Consider the following 18755-nt stretch of genomic DNA (forward strand, 5'->3'; position numbering starts at 1 on the left):
GTTATTTTCCTACCAAGTTGTGTTTCAGTTTGAGCTAATGACTGCTTTCACTGCTGTAGTTGTACAAATACGTAAACTGATCGATATTGCGATTTCAATTTTACTCAGTTGTATATGTAATATTTTAGAAGAATCTTTCTGTAAAAATGCCATGTGGTGTTTGGTTATAGGCGGCTGTGTTGATTTTAGGCCTGAAAACAGCAAAAATCTCAACTATGATACATAATGTCCTGCAATTATACATTGACCCAATAATGAAATTACCAGTTTGCAAGAAATGAGTGCTTTGTAATCAAGCATCTGAGAGCGTTTGTTTTGCCAGCATCAGCTGTTGGTTCATTAGTAACTTCAGAGTCTGTAGATGTGAAGTGACCCAAATTAGTGTCACAGCTGTGCCCGGTCCAAAAACTGAAGACACAACAATCTCCAAATAAAATATCTTGTTTTGACACAACCCTTTATCCGCTGCAGTTGGAGCCTCTAAAACCACGGATTCTGCAGCACATCCGTCAAACGTATTCATCGTAGTCACAGCGCTGCATATGGGAAAAGAAAGGCACTCACGTGGAATTTTGTTCAGCTCGTTCATGAACTTGTCCTTCAGCTTAGAGAAGGCCTCGTCCTTCTCGCCTGTGCCCGGTCCGGCCATGTTGGTGGTGTTGGAGCCGGCCGTGGAGGAGGAGGCGGTGGTGGGGACGGGGGCCGCCGCTGCCAGCGCTTCCCTTCGACTCTCATTCATCGTGGCGATGCTGGGCAGCCGGGCAGATGCTGGACAAGCGGAGGAAGAGAAAGAGGAAACAGACTGGGTTAGAGTTTTCTGTTTTTTTTCTGCTGCTGTGACAGATGCATGTCAGAGGCAGCAAGCTCGCCTTGTCAGTTGACTGAGTTGACGCAGACCGTGTGAGCAGCTGCTGGCTCAGCCTGAGTAAACATCAGCTGGGGTCCACGATGAATTGGCCAGTGTTCTGAATTCAGAACAAAGCTACTTACTCATTGCTTAAACTCCAGATTAACATCACAGAGCAAAGATAAAATGATTATTTATCACTTGAATACAACACAGGCCGCGGATCTCAGCGCTGCTAATTGAAATTCAGCGCGAGTCAACCACAAATACAGCACATACAGTAACGACGGAAAAGATAACAAGTCGACTCTTATCACACTGAGCTCTTTGCACACACACCAGGTGTATTTACTTTACATGAAGGTCTTTTGTGACGAGGCAGAAGGAAACAATGTATCTCTGATGTTAACCGCTGCTTTGCGTGTATATTCATATGTGACCCCTATGTTTAGACGCACTCAGGCGTTTCTACCGACGCACTGTTGTGTAATTATCGTGTATTACAGGAGCTTCATCCCTGAACACGTTTGTCATCACCTCACTTACTGTGGGAGGCTGGAAGTTTCCACAGACACAACATCCTACTGTGACACTAAAGGACAAAGACGTATAATCTCCACACAATGAACAGGATCTTGACTTTCCTGTAGTACAAGTATTTGTATTTTTTAGATGAGTTACATTAAATACTTCAAAATGACATAAAAACATAATAAAGTCAATACAACTTCTCTGAAAAGCAAATGTTTTGATGGCACAAACTGCACTGGGATTTTTATGCACCGCTACACCGTAATGACTTATTGTAAAAATACAGCCAATTTCTAACAGTAGTGCACCTTTTTTCCCCACATATTACAAGTAAAAATGTCAAAATCTGACACTATTTTTGGAGTCAGGAGAATTAATGGTCATGGACAGCAGGCTGCTAGAAACACTAAACTAAAAAAAAATGCTCACAAATGAAACAGAAGACAACACAAACAAGATAAAAAAGGAAAAAAGAGACAAGACGACAAGAATGAGATTCAAGACGACACCAAACAAGACACAAAATGAAAAAAATTGACACAAAACAACACAAATGAGAGTTGAAATCACATGAACAATTCACAAAGTGACACAAATGAGACACAAAGCGTGACATCAAATGACATAAACAAGGCACAAACCACAAAAACTAGACTCAACACAACAAAAATGAGACACAAAAAAATACAATTCAGACACTAAACACTGAAAACTAGACGCAAAGCAACACAAACAAGACACAAAATTTTAAAAAGTAGATACAACACAATGAAACCAGGCCACAAAAAGACAAAAACCAGACACAAAACAACACAAATGAGAGTTGAAACCACATAAATACGACACAAAATGACTCAAATGAGACACAAAGCAAGTCATCAAACAACAAAAATTAGACACAAAACCACAAAAATGAGACACAAAATAATACAAAACAGACACAAAGCAAGTCGCCAAATGACATAAACAAGGCACAAACAACAAAAATTAGACACAAAACAACAAAAACGAAATACAAAATAATACAAAGCAGACACTGAACACTGAAAACTAGACACAAAGCCACACAAACAAGACACAACATGAAAAAAATTAGACACAAAGCAATGCAATCAGGACACAAAATGACAAAAACAAGACGCAAAACAACACAAATGAGAACAGAAACCACATAAATAAGACACAAAACAACACAAATGAGACACAAAACCACAAAAACGAGACACAAAATAATACAGAGCAGACACTACACACTGGAAACTAGACACAAAGCAACACAAACAAGACAAAATGACACAAACCAGACATAAAACACAAATCAGGTGTGTAAATACTGTAATCGATTATACTGTGATTAACTATTTAAGTACATTACAATTACACCACTGTAAAATCACAATAAAATACTGCTGATCATCTTTCCGGTCCTCCACTGTTGTGTACTACTTAGTATCATGACACACAACAGTCTGGCAAAGCTGCAGCACAATCCTGAAGCAGAAAGGGACTATTTATTGTCTATTCTCGCTGCGCAGGTTGTAATTTGGCCCTGTCACCATAGCAATCCAGGAGGATAATGGTGTACTAAAGTAAACCAGTACACAGAGAAGATTGATGGTCTAATTTTCCTCCGTTGCCACAGTCAGCGCTCACGAAACTTTTCCCCCATTTATGTTATTGTTTTGTATAAGGGCACTGCACTGGTTCTGACAGGAACACCGTTAAAGGTTTCCAAGTAATTGAAAAATCTGAATGTAACCCTCAGAGTGGCCTCCAAAGATATTCATTTTTAAACCTCAAAGAGCCGAGACCTGAATGCAGCTGCAGTTTATCCTAATACAATCTCTAAAAACATGAAGGAAAGAAAGCTTCACAGAGCTGAAGTCCAATTTATGTTCCTTCAAATGTATAAAATTAGGTTTTCAGCGAGGCAATTTGGACTGAATCACATTAGAGATACAAACTGTGCTGAAATAATAGCTGCATTTCGCTACTTACAGCTTCATGGGGACACTTTATTTGGGTGTCCTTAGAAAGAAATGAATGTGTTTCCTTCCCTCGAGTTTATTTACACCGAGGTGATGATCCGCTTCACAATCAAATCTGGAGACACTCGTGATCTACTGTCGGCAGCTGTGCAGGTTTATGTGAGCACTTGTGAAGCAGCGTATTTCCTTTTTGCTCGGCTCTGACTATGGCTGGAGGGGGAGCAGAGATCGTTTCTCATTTTCTATATTCTTTGAGATTCGGCCACAACGTTCACTGCAAAAACTCAAAATCTTACCAAGTCTGTTTGTCTTATTTTTAGTCAAAATGTCTCATCCCACTCAATTTAAGATAAATTCACTAAACAAGAGACATTTCAGCAACATGGAGGGACTTGTTTTAAGACAATGCATCTTAAATTATCTTTTTTTGAGTTGTATTTTACAAGAAAACTCAAAATAAGTTTAAGACATCTCAAATTAGGAGGTTACATGTAAGAACATGTAAAAACGGCTATTTTTTGAGCATGTCTGGCTTATTTTAAGACACCTAAGCTTGACAATCCTGGTAAAATATAGCTTAAAATAAGTTTTCACAGCTAATTTTATGATATCAATATTCTAAGTATCATATCTTATTTCAAGTAATCTTACCAAGCCATTTTTCACTTGTTCTATTGGCAGATTTCTTCACTTATTTCAAGGTAAAAGTTCCTTGAAATAAGCTTGTTTTTTCTTGTTGTGAGAGGAGCATTTTTTCCGGTGTTGTTTCTCTAAAATCTAGGTTAGCACCGCTGCTATTGAGACCTGCGGCAGAAACAACCAGTGATTTTTCAAATACAGTTATCTAAACACAATCTGCAGGCCGTGAAATACGTCAGACATCTGTTTTGTGAAATTGGAGGAAACTACTTGTACTTATGATACAATCCTGGTAGTTGGAACCAAGAGGCAATGGAGAAGAAGTCTCCAATAAAGAACATTTTTACAGTTAATTCTATAAATTTGGCTGAACACTTTTGCCTCGTAGGTTGAATTCAATCCAACAGCAGTAAAAAAAACATTTCCGATACACTGACATTACCAGTAGGAAATCTGTTATCAACCTGAACCTCACTGATATGTGACTTTGGCAAGAAATTGTCTCAACAATTACTGTTTATGTTGACCTGATTGTGCTGTCAGAACACAGCTTTCACAGCATGAGCTCCAACCAGAGTGGCAGTCGTTGTTCATCAGCTGCTTTTCTTTTCTTTGCTGTACTTAAAGTGTAGCGAACCATGACTCCAAAAATAAGGTTCATAACTATAGTTTGCATCTACATGATGCATTTAATCTTGAGGATTGAATACATTTGGATCAATATACAACTGAAGGACTTTTGAAGTCCATGGGGTATATCTTGTATACATTTTTATTAAAAGTAAAAATTTTTTTTTTTAAAAAACTATAGTTTTTTTATGTTCATTATGATCATGTCTTTACAAATTCCATAATTATTTATTATGGAAACAATCATTTATTAATAAAAAAAGACTGGATATCACTAAAATGTCAACTAAATAACCGTCAGAATTTAAAAACAACCACCTTCTAATTAGCTAAACAATAATAAAATGAGCTGATTCAAAAATAATTTTGATTGTGTTCTTTTTATTAAGTTGAGATAATCATGACATATTTCTTTTTTGGCAATATATCAAATTTTATATGGAAAATAACAAATTGTATCACTTTCCACTAAGTTCCCCATTACAAAAACACCTCTCAAGGAAGTGTGTTAATTCCAGATCACATGACCTGCTCCACATGATGTCATTTCCTCCTGAAGAAAAGACTGGCCAGACTCCAAGGCTTTCTGAGTTATTTAATATAAAGTAGTGTGTGAGTCAAGTGTGGATTTATGGCGTGTCAACAGGTTTGCTACAATATCTTTATAAATAACTTTCAATTTCAACTTTACTCAGTTGTATATATAATATTTAGAAGAATCTTTCTGTAAAAATGCCATGTGGTGTTTGGTTATAGGCGGCCATGTTGATTTTAGGCCTGAAAACAGCAAAAATGTCAACTATGATACCTGTCAACTATGTTACAAAAGTCCCACAATTATATATTGACCCATTTAATCTTCCTGAGGTTTCAAGTGGAATAAAACTAGAGTATGTTTAAGAGATATGATGCTACATTCACATTATCCCGAATCCATCCATCCATTTTCTTGTGCTTATCCAGGGTAGATAATGACCAGGAAAGGGGTATTTATAGATTGGGAAAGTAGATAACTTTGTGCATCTGCAAGTGTAGAACAAAACATTATATGATCATATGGGTATTGTCTGGTCATTCAAAAAGTGTACCGTCATATTCTTTAGCAGAAGTCCTGTAAATCTATTAAAGGACGGACAGATATAGATGCAATTACAGCAGGAGAATAAGCCTCATGTTTCCACATTGAAATCAATACTTTGTCCCTTGTGAAGAGCTCTGAATACCAACAGTGACGACACATGACATGTCAGGACGTTACATGATGTGCCACGGAAACTGCTTTGTGTTGTAAATTTGAATATAGATGAAATTCAGGAAGCCAAGAGAACATCCAAGGTAGTACAAACATTCAAATTCAAATAAAAACTACAGCTGGAGAAGACAAAGTAAGAGAGTAAACATAAAGTGATCTACTGTTGGTCTGAACATCAAGAGCCCTTAACGTTTCCACAACACTGAAGCACAAACACACTGTGAAGCACCTACTGTACCACTGAAGAGACTGTACAGTGACTCAGCACAAACACTCTTCTTTCTCAACTTCCTTTGTGTGAATGCTGCAAAAACAGGTTGATTTACTGCAGGTTTATAAATGGAAATCACACAGACAGATAGGCAGCTCTTTACCTGGACCTGTCTGTCCACCAGGTTAGAGCAAATTTGATTATCTACACAGAACCTGAACACGGCACCTATTTATCTTATTCCCAATTATCATAGGAGCAATGTGTCTTTCCAGGAAATCCAATCCCAAGTTTCTTGTAAACACTGTATCCAGCTGCGGCAACCTATTTACTGAACAATTCTGACGTTAATGGATACCAGAGAGAGTACAGAGAGATTGAGGTTTGACTAAGAAGTCCATTTCAACAGCCAAACAATTTCTTGGAACATGTTCATCCTGAATTAGCTCTAACGGTATAATAGACGAGTCATGTAATGGACTGTCTGGCTAGCCAAGGTTCATGTAAAACGAGGGCTAATTGCAGAGAAATAAAGTTTCACTGCTGCTGTTACTTTCTGAATGTCCATATTGTGTCCCTTGTTAACAAATTCATTGAAGTCTCACATGTCACCATTCACTTTTCACCTCCAAATACTGTAAAAATGGTTCATTTCACCATGACTGTATTACCTATGGTTGTAGGGCTGTTCTAAACTGGCTCTGAAAACCAATAAGTACCTGCTCTTCCTGCCCCTTCAGGAAGAAAACTCTCTCTGAGTGTTTGAAGTGGACAATTATTAGTTAGTTAGGTTTTTGTTTTTTTTTTTTTTTTTTTACATAGCACCTCGGTATAATTCTCATTGGCTTGCAAAGTTGAGGGTCTAACTAGTTGTGGATGGCCTTAAAAATGGCAGAAGTAAACTTTCTTATATCTTAACGGTTTTTATTTACACCTCTAAGTTTATAACAACTACTAAACACAATAAGAATAGATTTTCTCCATTTTGGACGGACCTTTAAAGTAAGTATAAGGAAACAGTTTGTGAGAAAGTGTTTTAAATCATAATTTAATTGACTACATTAATTCTCTACTTCTCCAAGTTTCAAGAAATTTGCCTTTATGAATTTTATATAACATTGCTAACCAAACAGCACTGACAACATACTGTGTATCCACCTTTTTTGTTTTTGTTGATCTGAAAAAATCATCCAATCTATGGGTCATGAGCTGTAATATGATCCAAACCATGAATTTTGGTGATCAGTTGCACCCCTATAATATATTTCAATCACTAACTCCACCACTGAAGGAAAGAATCAAACAAAGGGAGGTAGAAGCTCAGGCAGCAGTAAACAGTGGTGGTCGGTTTGGTTGCCCAGTCGTGGCACAATCAACGTACTGGAACAACTAACATGAGGGTGACTGTGAGCCAGCAGGCTGAGCTGGTTGGTAGAAATAAACCAAGACACTGTCGGTCCAGCACAGAAGTAGTGCCTGTGTGTGAAAACAAGATGCTTGAAATGTTCTTGAAAGGTAAACCAAAGGAAACACAGCCGTTGACCACTGCAGTGCTCTAGACTCAGCCAGGTACTCCAATGATCACAACGTTTACCAGAAAGCAGAAGAGGGAACATGTTCTGACCCTAACATGGCAACCACAACTAGTACGACAGGTTCATGCACAAAGTAGAGAACGATGATAGAGGAATAGTAAAGGAGTACAAGCTTTTTGGTCATTCTATTCAACACAGACTGGCAAACAAAAGATATAATATTGAGCTTATCTGCTAACAGCCAGGTGAAGACTCACTGTCTCTCACAAGAACCTAAAAGAGAAGTCGAGCTGCTTTTTCCTGAAGCTCCTCAGGCGAGTTCGAAGGTTTGCCTTGACGATATTCACTTGCACTGTAGGTATGGTGGTTGTATCTTCAATCCTCTGCACGGATCAAGAACCCAGACAGTGCTTTGATGCAACTAGCAACAGTATGTTCCTTTATGACTTCCCAGCATCGTATCTTTGCCTGGTGTTCATTCAAAACCACACTCAGACATCAGTAAATCGGCATGAATGTGTATCATTCTAGACAGTGATAAACAACCTTGTTTACTTATCCTACATGTAAGTGATATCTACCTTACATTTGGTGCTTTCCATTGGTGCTTTTATATCAGTTATCATCTAGTTTTTGATGTTATTTTACTACAACATTTATTTGATTAGATTTTGTTTCTCAGAATTATCATCTCAGCTTCCATCATACTGGATAGCCAGGGATCTGTATAACTGTAGAAATATGACATAACAGCTGCAATAAATTCAAATATTGACACGTCTTTAGACCAACCAGCTTGATTTGGCGAAGTCTGAATCCCTGAACATGAACAAAAGCAACTCTGCATCGGTAGCACGAGGTGGTTCTCACAGTCACAACATGTCTGCCAGCTGCTGCCACCCAACATACTGTGAAAGCATGATACCACTGCACCCTCCAGCTGTGAATCCAACTCTTAGCTAACACTTCTTTAACAACATCTTAGTGTGTCACCAGCAGATATTTCTAAGAGGTGTCCTGTGGTTAGCTGCTGCAGAGAAATCCACGAAAAAACACACACAGCGCCTACGAAAACATAAGCTCTAATCAAAGCAAGAAAAAAGATGATTGATTGAAGATAATTTAACTTGAGTAAAGAGTGGAAATGAACTTGGATAAAACAAGCAGCCCTTGGTTACCTTGGCCCTCTTAACCTCCCTCTTGGTTGCACGGCCGCCCACGCATGTCGGTGTTCACTCAGCCTCTCTTTGCTCTATGTTGCAAGGTTAGTGTGGGGGCTGATCCATTGAGAGATACTTCAACACAGGCGAGGACTTTTAGGGAGCACAATGATGCTCTGCAGAGTGCACGTGGGAGGCTTCTTCTATAGAAAAAGAATTGATCTTGTCCTGAGGCGGAGAAAAACATAGGTTTTCACTGAATATTTCTAAGTCGTGTACGGTGAATGTGTAAAACACAGGCAGCTACGTTTTGAAAAGACAATAATTACCCCAAGGAATTCTGCAGACAGGAGCTGCAATTTTTTTATGTAAATGACAAGATTGTGGCGAATTAGAGACCTTTCCAATACACAGAATGAGACATGCATATGAATGAAATCAAGCTCCGAGCGTTGACATCACATAATTTTCCTCGTGTCTGTGGAAGACTGACGCTTCTCAGTACAAAATGTCAAATGGAAAGACAGCCGAATGTGAGCAGTGTGTGTGGAGGACCGCCCGCTATGTCTGTTATGCCTCTCGCATCAGACTTCATATCGCTGGCAAAAAAAAAAGGAGCATTAATTCAGCTCATATTTGCTCCTTAATAACTACTTGCTCATTCAAGCGAAGGATGACAACTTCCGTATTATCTTCATTGTCTGGAATGACTCACAGCAGGTAGTCCACTTGAAAGCCAGTTCCGTTTAGAGTGGATGGCGGCTTATTTATCTTTATGGAAAACCAGAGAGGGTTGACCTTTTTACCTTCCACAGAGGTGTCATCACAGTGTAATCATACTGTATATATACTACAACACACGTCTGGCCTGTCAGTGCTGCGACTCACTCACAAAACAGCTTCAAATGATGCTGTTGTTGCACAAAATGGCTGCTTTTACAGTCACACTGCAGCTTTTCCTTTCCAACCCCGTATTTATGTGGTATTTAAATACGGCATAAATACCCATACTTATGTGGTATTTATGTAGTATTTTTGTGGTATTTATGTGATTCTTATGTAGTGTTTATGCAGTATTTATGTAGTATTTATGTGGTATTTTTATGGTATTTATGTGGTATTTATGTAGTATTTTTGTGGTACTTATGTGGTACTTAAGTTGTATTTATGTGGTACTTATGTGGTAGTTGTGTTGTAATTATGTGGTATTTATGTAGTATTTATGCGGTATTTATGTGGTATTTATGTAGTTTTTATGTAGTATTTATGTGGTATTTATGTAGTTTTTATGTAGTATTTATGTGGTATTTATGTAGTATTTATGTAGTATTTTTGTGGTATTTTTGTGGTATTCATGCGGTACTTGTGTTGTATTTATGTGGTATTTATGTGGTACTTATGTGGTATTTATGTAGTATTTATGTGATACTTATGTAGTATTTATGTGGTACTTATGTGGTATTTATGTGGTATTTATGTGGTATTTTTATGTAGTATTTATGTGGTATTTATGTAGTATTTATGTGGTAATTTATGTCGTATTTATGTAGTATTTATATGGTATTTATGTAGTATTTATGGGGTATTTATGTCGCATTTATATGGTATTTATGTAGTATTTATGGGGTATTTATGTCGTATTTATGTAGTATTTATATGGTATTTATGTAGTATTTATGAGGTACTCATTTAGTATTTATGTGGTATTTATGTAGTATTAATGTGGTATTTATGTAGTATTAATGTGGTATTTATATAGACTTTATGTGGTATTTATGTAGTATTTATGCAGTATTTATGTGGCATTTAGGTAGCATTTATGTGGTATTTATGTGATATTTATGTGGTATTTATGTGGTATTTATGTGATTCTTATGTAGCGTTTATGCAGTATTTATGTAGTATTTATGTGGTATTTTTATGGTATTTATGTGGTATTTATGTAGTATTTATGTGGTATTTTTATGGTATTTATGTGGTATTTATGTGGTATTGTTATGGTATTTATGTGGCATATATCTAGTATTTATCTCATATTAATGTAGTATTTCTGTAGTATTTATATCTTGTAAGCTGTAGGTGATGCAAGCTACACGAGCTAAATGTAAATACCAGAGGAAAAGGGTTAATAAAAATGTAGGAGATGCTAGGATATCAATTGATCTCACCTGTTCTCAACTTTCACTGTCATACCCACCTTCAGGACACTGCAGGAGGCAATACGCCGCTTGCTTCCACTTCTATTTTTTATGCTCCAGCCATCTCTTTGGAGGTGTGCCGCTCAGGTGTAAAACCCCAACCCAATTACAGCGCCGCCAGATGGCCCAGCAGGTCCCCAACCACAGAGGCGATGCTGGCACACAGCTCCCTCCTATCACCTCTCCTTCTGGAATTGGGTCACTCTCTACCTCCCTCCATCACCCCCGCTATCTCCTTCATCATCCTTCCATGTTCCTTTTTCCTCATCCCTGATAACCTTTACCGATGGATTTCCGTCTCCCCCAACCTGGATTGTAATACAATTAGCATATCTACTGGGTAAAAAAACAACAAAAAAAAAAGATGTTTGTTAAGCCTTTCGTGAGTTCAGATTTGGACAGCATGTTGGTATCATGTGGATGCTCCGCTCCCTACTGGGTCCGGTTTTGGCCGGCTTCCTCGGTGTGCCGGGTGTTATGTCCCATGCTGTGTGAGGAAGTGATAAAGCTGCCAAAAAAAATCAGCCTAATCCAGGTCTAATGGTGTCCATTTTGACATCAAATTGGACATAATTCACAGATCACAGCCGACTGTACGGTACAGTAAGAAGGGCAGGAGACGCAGGCAGCCTTTTGCCAATATCACTTCCCTCTTGTCATTTTTATTGGGTTTCATGAGTTAATCACCCAGTAAATCGCCAATTAAACCCATCTTCTCAAGAATTGTCTGGTAATTATAACAAAATGACTTGGCGGTTGCTATACGTCAGTGAAATTTAAACCGATTGAATACATCATAGGAAAAAGCTCATCCTCTACTTTTACGAAATCTTAATAAAGACAGTTTGTGCATTCATTATACATCATTTAACCTGAAATTGATTAAAAATCTAACAGAAGCATGTGTTTAAAACCCTTCAGTAGGGAAAAGTGAATATAGTTTAATGGAGACTAGTACCATTTACTGGGAATCACCAAATTTAAATATATAAACTGATTATACTGATTTTTTTCAGTTTGGTGTGCTGTTTTGTTGTTTCTTAGCTGACTTGGTCTAAGTAACTTCATGTATCTGAGTCTATCGCTACCTGACTTCTACTGATTTTGACTAAGGTTAATATGTGCATTTAAGACAGTCCTGACTCTGAGATAATGCCACTGGTCGACTAGTCTATGCTTTTCTACTTAATATCGCTGATTAATGCCACTTTTCGATATGCCCCAACATCAAAACCACTGACAGGTGAAGTAAAATGGAACATCTTAACACAGTGCAATGTTCTGCTGGGAAACCTTGAGTCCTTGCATTCATGCAGGTGGTATTTTGACATATAGCACCCATCTAAACGTCGTTAAATACCACATACCCTGTAATGTAATATTCTTTCAGTGTGATGTGCTGAAAATGAATGATGACTTGAATCGATGAGTAGTATAAGTGTGTGAGCTACTTAATGTTTTTAAGATAATGTTTTAGATTTAGAAAGGTAGAATGGTGTCAAAACTGTCACTCCTATCATTCACTCTATAGTCGTGTGAGAATGACCAACTGTCACAGCATAAAGACGGTGCACAGCTCAGTATCTTTAGTTTTTCTTGGGGTGTTATCACTGCTAAGAACTACCCCTGGATCCTGCCCTCCAAATGCTGACTTCTCTTGGTGATTTTTTTGAAGCTCTTTCGAACACGTTCAAGTCATCGACTCTGGCCTTGATCTGTGACTTAGTTTACACTTCATCAACTTCCTTCGGCAGTGGACATGTACCCTCCTCAGGAACAGCTTGAGGACTATAACAAAGAGCCCAATTCATTGATTCTGCCTCCAAACTCCCCAGATCCCAAATCATTGGTTCACCACAAACTCATATCTCTGAACCATTTAAGTGCTCTGTGATCAGGAAAGCCACCCTGATCACAGAGAACCCTTCTCACCCCCTTCATCAGTCATTCCAGACATTATAAAGTCCCACTGGCCCGCAAAAATGTCTACAAAAAATCCTTTATTCCCACTGCACAAACCACCCTGAACAAAATAAAATAAGACACTGAGTGCTACATATTTACTTACTTTTATCAGCTGCTGTTTCTTTTAAACATTTCTTTTAGACATCTACTTTGTGAGCTGGTGTTTTTAGTGTTTTTATGTGTTGTATTTTATTGTTGGAGCCTGTCAAAGAAGAATTTCTGTCACCATTTGAGACAGACAATAAAGTCTATCTATCTATCTATGTATCTATCTATCTATCTATGACCAATCGAGCAAACGCAGGACGCGCCAGGACAAGCCCGATCTGAGTAGGATTCTAATCACAACCCACAGCACCCAAAGGAAGCCAACATCCCATTGTCCGACACTTCAAGAATCCCCAAGAGGTTGCTTGTTCGTACCCCAATGGGTCGGAGCTGTTTTGGCAGCACAAAGGGAAGCTACATAATACTAGACAGGAGATTTTAATGTCGATTGGTGCATACAACAGCTCAAAAACAACTGAATTACAGACAAAGATGGGTAAACTACAAACGTCAATCAATACAAAATGATTCTACCTTACTGGAATTGGCATTTTCCACATTTAACAGTCGAATATTTACAAGAGTGGCATCAGTGAGTAATTCAAAGGGAGTGCTATGTTTTTTTTACTTATTAAACAGTAGGAAACAAATAGTGGCATAAATGTTTTGTCAAAGACGAATCAAAAACAGCGAAGAGACACACAAATGCTTCCGTAGTGCAGGAATCAATAGTGTGAATCAATAGGGTAGTGCTTTGACTAAACAAACCAACCCAGTAAAGACTCTGCTGCTGAGTCTTGAGTTGAATACACAAGCCGGAAACAAACGTCTAATTTAAATCCGGATTTCTAGATTCAAATTCCCTCTGCAACCATGGACATCTAATGAAGTCTTATTACGTGGCTTCTTGCCCACACTTAAGTGTGACCGTCTTGATTATTTACTGGCGAAAAGTTGCTCAGAGGTTTAAAGCCGTTCTCAAATTTGATTACAGTTCAAAGCGAGGGAATTCCTGCTGTTTAAATAATCCTCAGGAAGATGATTAGTGATTGCTTCACAGATCTGGATAAACTAATAATCATAGTGAAGACACGTGTTTTGATCCGAAGGGAGCGCTAACTGTGTAATTACAATAAATGACACGGAAAAAAAACTCTGAGCAAATTAAAGCTTGTGTTTGTAAGAGCTGCATCAAACATTGAACACTATTCTCTTAAACTGGGGACATACTCAGATGATTTCAATTTCATACTATTAGATTACATTCACTATCCAGTAGCTGTTTCTCGAGACGTCAGGACTTTATGCAGAAGGCCAGACTGAGTCATTGATTGCATCTAGCTAATGGCAGTAAGGTTTGAAACTATTTTTTAAATAAAGACATCAGACCTTATAGTATCATGATTATTCTAGTAACCTTGCCCTGGGATGAGACACGCTTACAAGCAACTACATTTGCATGAATCATCTCAAGCTTTTCTCCGCTGTATTTCACCATCGGCGTAAATGTACTGCATGAAGAAAGGCAACAAAACAGAACCGCAATTTACATTTGGAATAGTCACTATTTACAGTGTATTTTGGAAATGATCCAGAAATAAGAAAGGATTGATTCTGGTTATATCTGATGAGGCGGTCAGTATTTGTTAAGATGTTTTATGATGACATCCAGCCAACCAAAAGTATGAACCAAGAGCTGGTCTGTAAAATGGATGTAAACGCTGCAGATCATTCTAATAAATGTGGTGCAGTAGGGTCCATATTCTACTCTGTAGGTGCATCATTATCCATTCTAAACGCTGATAAATATAAAGTAAACCCAACAGCATTTGCAACCTTTTGTGGTTAGGTGAATAAGTGTAAAATCTCTGGTAAAGTAGTCACCTTGGAAACGTACGAATTTTAACTTTGTGCCATTTGGCAAACACGCGTGTGTGTGTGTGTTTTTTTTTTTTTTTTTTTTTTAACCAATTTTTTATTTTATGTACGTATTTTTATACATATTTATATGGACAAAATGGACGAGAACATACACATGATAAACACAAATATACAATTCGGCAACATGACAAACTCATGGCATCTAAACCCACATGAAGAGGAGAATTCAGCTTAAAGATAAATTAGAGAGCAGCAAAGGTTTATGAATCACGTTAAAATATGCAATCCAGACACAAATATCATCACATCTCCGCTTTCAATTCAAACAAAAATATCTCCCCAGCCTGTTAATATGTAAAATCTAATTGAATTAAAATAAGCAATAACAGGAGGCGATAAATCCATAAAAGAACCCAACTTCAAACAGAATTTTGCTGTTATTTTTTCCATTAAATACACTTTCTTTAATCTCTCTCTCCATTGGTGAAGGCTGAGCCAAGACACAGTTATCATTTTCTTTGCCACCAGCAGTAGGATTTGTAATAGATATGCCTTTTTTATCCATCGCTTCCTCTGGAATGGAACCGATTATACAGAACAATGGCTGAAGCCGTAAATCAACACTTAAAATGGATCTTATTTCTGCCTGAATCCCAAAATAGTTTCAGTTTTGGACAATCCCAAAATATGTGTGTGGTCTCCAATTTTCCCACAGTTTCTCCAACATAAATTGTTTCTTTTATCAAAGGTTGACATTGTATGTTTTAACTAAAACCAGGACCTTTTTGTAAACCTACACTGTAAAAAAAAAAAAAATATATATATATATATATATATATATTATATATATATATATATATATATTTTTTTTTTTTTTTAATTAATTAATTAATTAATTTATTTATTTATTTAAACAGTAAAATTCTGGCAGCTGTGGCTGCCAGAACTCTACCGTAAAATCACAGTAAACATTTTCTTTATTTACAGTAAAGAAATGTCTTGAAACTGTTGATTTTAAGGTTAAAAAATTTGCTTCATTCCATATTTGGCTGTAAAGATTTAACCTTTAAAGACATCTTTTAAAGACATCCATATAAAATAAAGCTTGTGTCGCCTATTATAAATAATACAGCAGTTTTTAATTATCAGCACAACAGTTAGTGTATTTAACATTTAACATATGTATTTTTAACATTCCGGTTATAGCTGTCAAATATTAAACCATATGTCTGTTCATCAATTTGACAGGTCCATACTGTATTTTTTCCATTAAATAAATGCTTGTTATAAATACTACAGCACATTTCCATTATCAGTAGAAACTGGTATTCTTTTTGAGAAATAAATGAAAAAATTACAGTTATGATGTTTTACATGTTACGGCATGTTTCCATGAAATAACTGCATGGGAAGGGAAATGTCATTTTTTCAAGAAAACATTTTTTAAAAATAGTTTTTTTCCTGATTAACTTATTTACAGTGATTCAGTGTTAAATAAACCATCTCAAACTGTTTTAGTCTGCACATTTTTACTGTCATCTGTTTGTCATCTTTTCACCGTAAAATTTACGAGCATTTTTTTAGTGTGGATTTGCTAAACCCTTTTGCACTGTTTGGTGAGTAAATACCAAGTGAAAGAAGTGAAACGAAAGTCAAAACCAGATTTAAGTAAAAAATAACACTACACCAATGGCAACCATTCAACTACCCAACTGAAAACTTTTGTCGCTCTTTGTAAATGACATTCTAATAATCTGACAACGGAGCGCCGTCTAATTGGAAGCTGGGACAGGTCGATACAGGCCTACATGGACAGAAATGACATCCAGTGACAACAGCTATTTACTGCAGTGACAACATCCAATGCGTGAGTCTACACCCTACTGTGCTCCCTCTTTCTCCCTGTCACTCTTCTTCCAAAAAAAACCCTCTGCAGTAAACCAACTGTGTCACTGCTGCTACACAGGAACACAAAACCTCAGTTTTTATGGAGTGACAGCAGCACCTGTCAAATATCAGACCATTGCAACCAATAAACTAACTAAACTTCAAAGACAAAACACTGATGCTGCAGGTACAGAGCTGCTACAGAACAGCTAAACTTTGGTAAAGAGAATGAATTATTTAAGTGGCACATTAATTACAGGATGTCAGTCAAGAATCCACCACAATCTGCCAGGTGCTCATTTGCTAGAGCAGGGGTGTCAAACATGTAGCCCGTGGGCCAAAACCGGCCCTCCAGAGGGTCCAATACGGCACATGGTACGACTTTGTAAAATGCAAAAATTCCAGAGAAGACATTAACTGCAGATTGTAAATTAGTAAAACTGTAAATTTAAAAATAATTTCTAGACCATGATAAGCTGTTTTGATGATTAAGTAAAATACTAGATTGTTCTTTTGTCATTTTGATCAAAAGTAAAATACTGTATCATTCAGTTCCAGATGACTAAATGCTGTGTTCCTTTGTAGACACTCTGTAAGTTGTAATGTGTAAATGATAAACTGAGGCATAATGTTGCTGAAACTGAATTAATTTTTCTTAATAAATTTCAGGTTGTTCATGATGTTTTGCAAAAAGATAATTCCTTAAATGTGAACATCCTCAGATTGTACTTTTTTGCACTAAAACAGAGGAAACATTTGGAGCTGTGATTATTAATCAGTTGGGCTGAATGTGGCCGCTGAACTAGAATGAGTTTGATATCCTGGTGCTAGAGGATAGCATTTCCAGACAGTGTGGTCACACGAATGTAGCCACGAGGGGATAGTCCTTCTTGTATATAATGGGTCACGTAAATGATCGTCAGGTGAGCTGCCTGCAGTAAGCTAAGATAAGAGGAGGCTGAGAAGCCTCCACGGTCACTTCCCCATGTCCAGTGCGGCCCTTTTACTCACCTGAAGCCAATCTCAGGGGGGATTGGAACTGGAAAAAGTTATTAACCCCGCTTTGCAGCGAGGGCAGAACAGCTCCATTAAGCCAGTGCACAAAAATTCCCCCATTTTCAATTACTGCCTCTAAAGCGCAGAGGAAAGTTGGAAAAAGCCGCCTTGTTGTCTTGTCTGCTACAGAGAAGGACTCGGGGGTCCCAGATCCCAGCAGCTCTTATCATATACTCTTGTTCTTCATGCAGCGTAGGTCTGACATGCTCCTGTGTTCAGTCTATTTATATGACAAACATCGCAGGGAGGCACAAACTCTGGAAAATGGGTCTGTCAGCCAGGGGCTAAATTAGAGCACAACAGGTTGTAAAACCCAGAGGGATCATCTATTTATCTCCCGATTCTGGCCTCAAAGGATGTCACGATGTATGGAATTAATACTTGGACAATAAAAATTACAAAACAGCTCTCTGTACACAGTAAAAAATCTATTAAAAAACTTTAAAATGTACTGTAATGATGAAAAAGTTGTATAAATAATGGAAAATATCTTTGAAATAATGATTTTTTAGTGGATATGAATGTAATTTTATGGTCAAACATTGTTTTTTTTAATCATCTGTAAAATACATATTTTTGATGTGGACATTATGTACAGTTTTGGCCTGTTTTGTTTTTTTTTTTTACAGTAAAGACTTTATCCGTTTTCTTAAATGATCTGGAATTTAACAAAATTGTGAAACAACTCCTTATTTCTCATCTTTAACATACACAGATTTTCAGTCAGATAACAGCATAAATCTGTAAAATAATATTTACTGCTAATTTAAATACAGCAACAATATAATGTAATATTTGTTTTTTGAAAAGGCCAAAAAAAATTTCTTTTTAACAACGCTTTTAAATAAACATGTCCCTGAAATTTTTATTTTTTATTTTACCTGTTGCTTTGTTTTTATCCTTTTATATCTTTAATGTAGCACTTTA

General features: G+C 37.1%; 1 protein-coding gene across 5 annotated transcripts in view; it reads right to left on the minus strand.

Annotated features, from left to right (window-relative positions):
* Positions 1 to 18755, minus strand: part of syt1a (synaptotagmin Ia) — a 234654-nt gene that overhangs the window by 62872 nt on the left and 153027 nt on the right. For all 5 annotated transcript variants that reach the window (XM_055006771.1, XM_055006772.1, XM_055006769.1 and 2 more), the window contains one exon: positions 565 to 768. In XM_055006771.1, the coding sequence (XP_054862746.1) occupies positions 565 to 739 (175 nt within the window). In that variant the 5' untranslated portion in view covers positions 740 to 768. The remainder of the gene's footprint in view (positions 1 to 564; positions 769 to 18755) is intronic.

Source organism: Amphiprion ocellaris, chromosome 21 (assembly GCF_022539595.1).
Source record: "Amphiprion ocellaris isolate individual 3 ecotype Okinawa chromosome 21, ASM2253959v1, whole genome shotgun sequence".
NCBI classification, from domain to species: Eukaryota; Metazoa; Chordata; class Actinopteri; family Pomacentridae; genus Amphiprion; species Amphiprion ocellaris.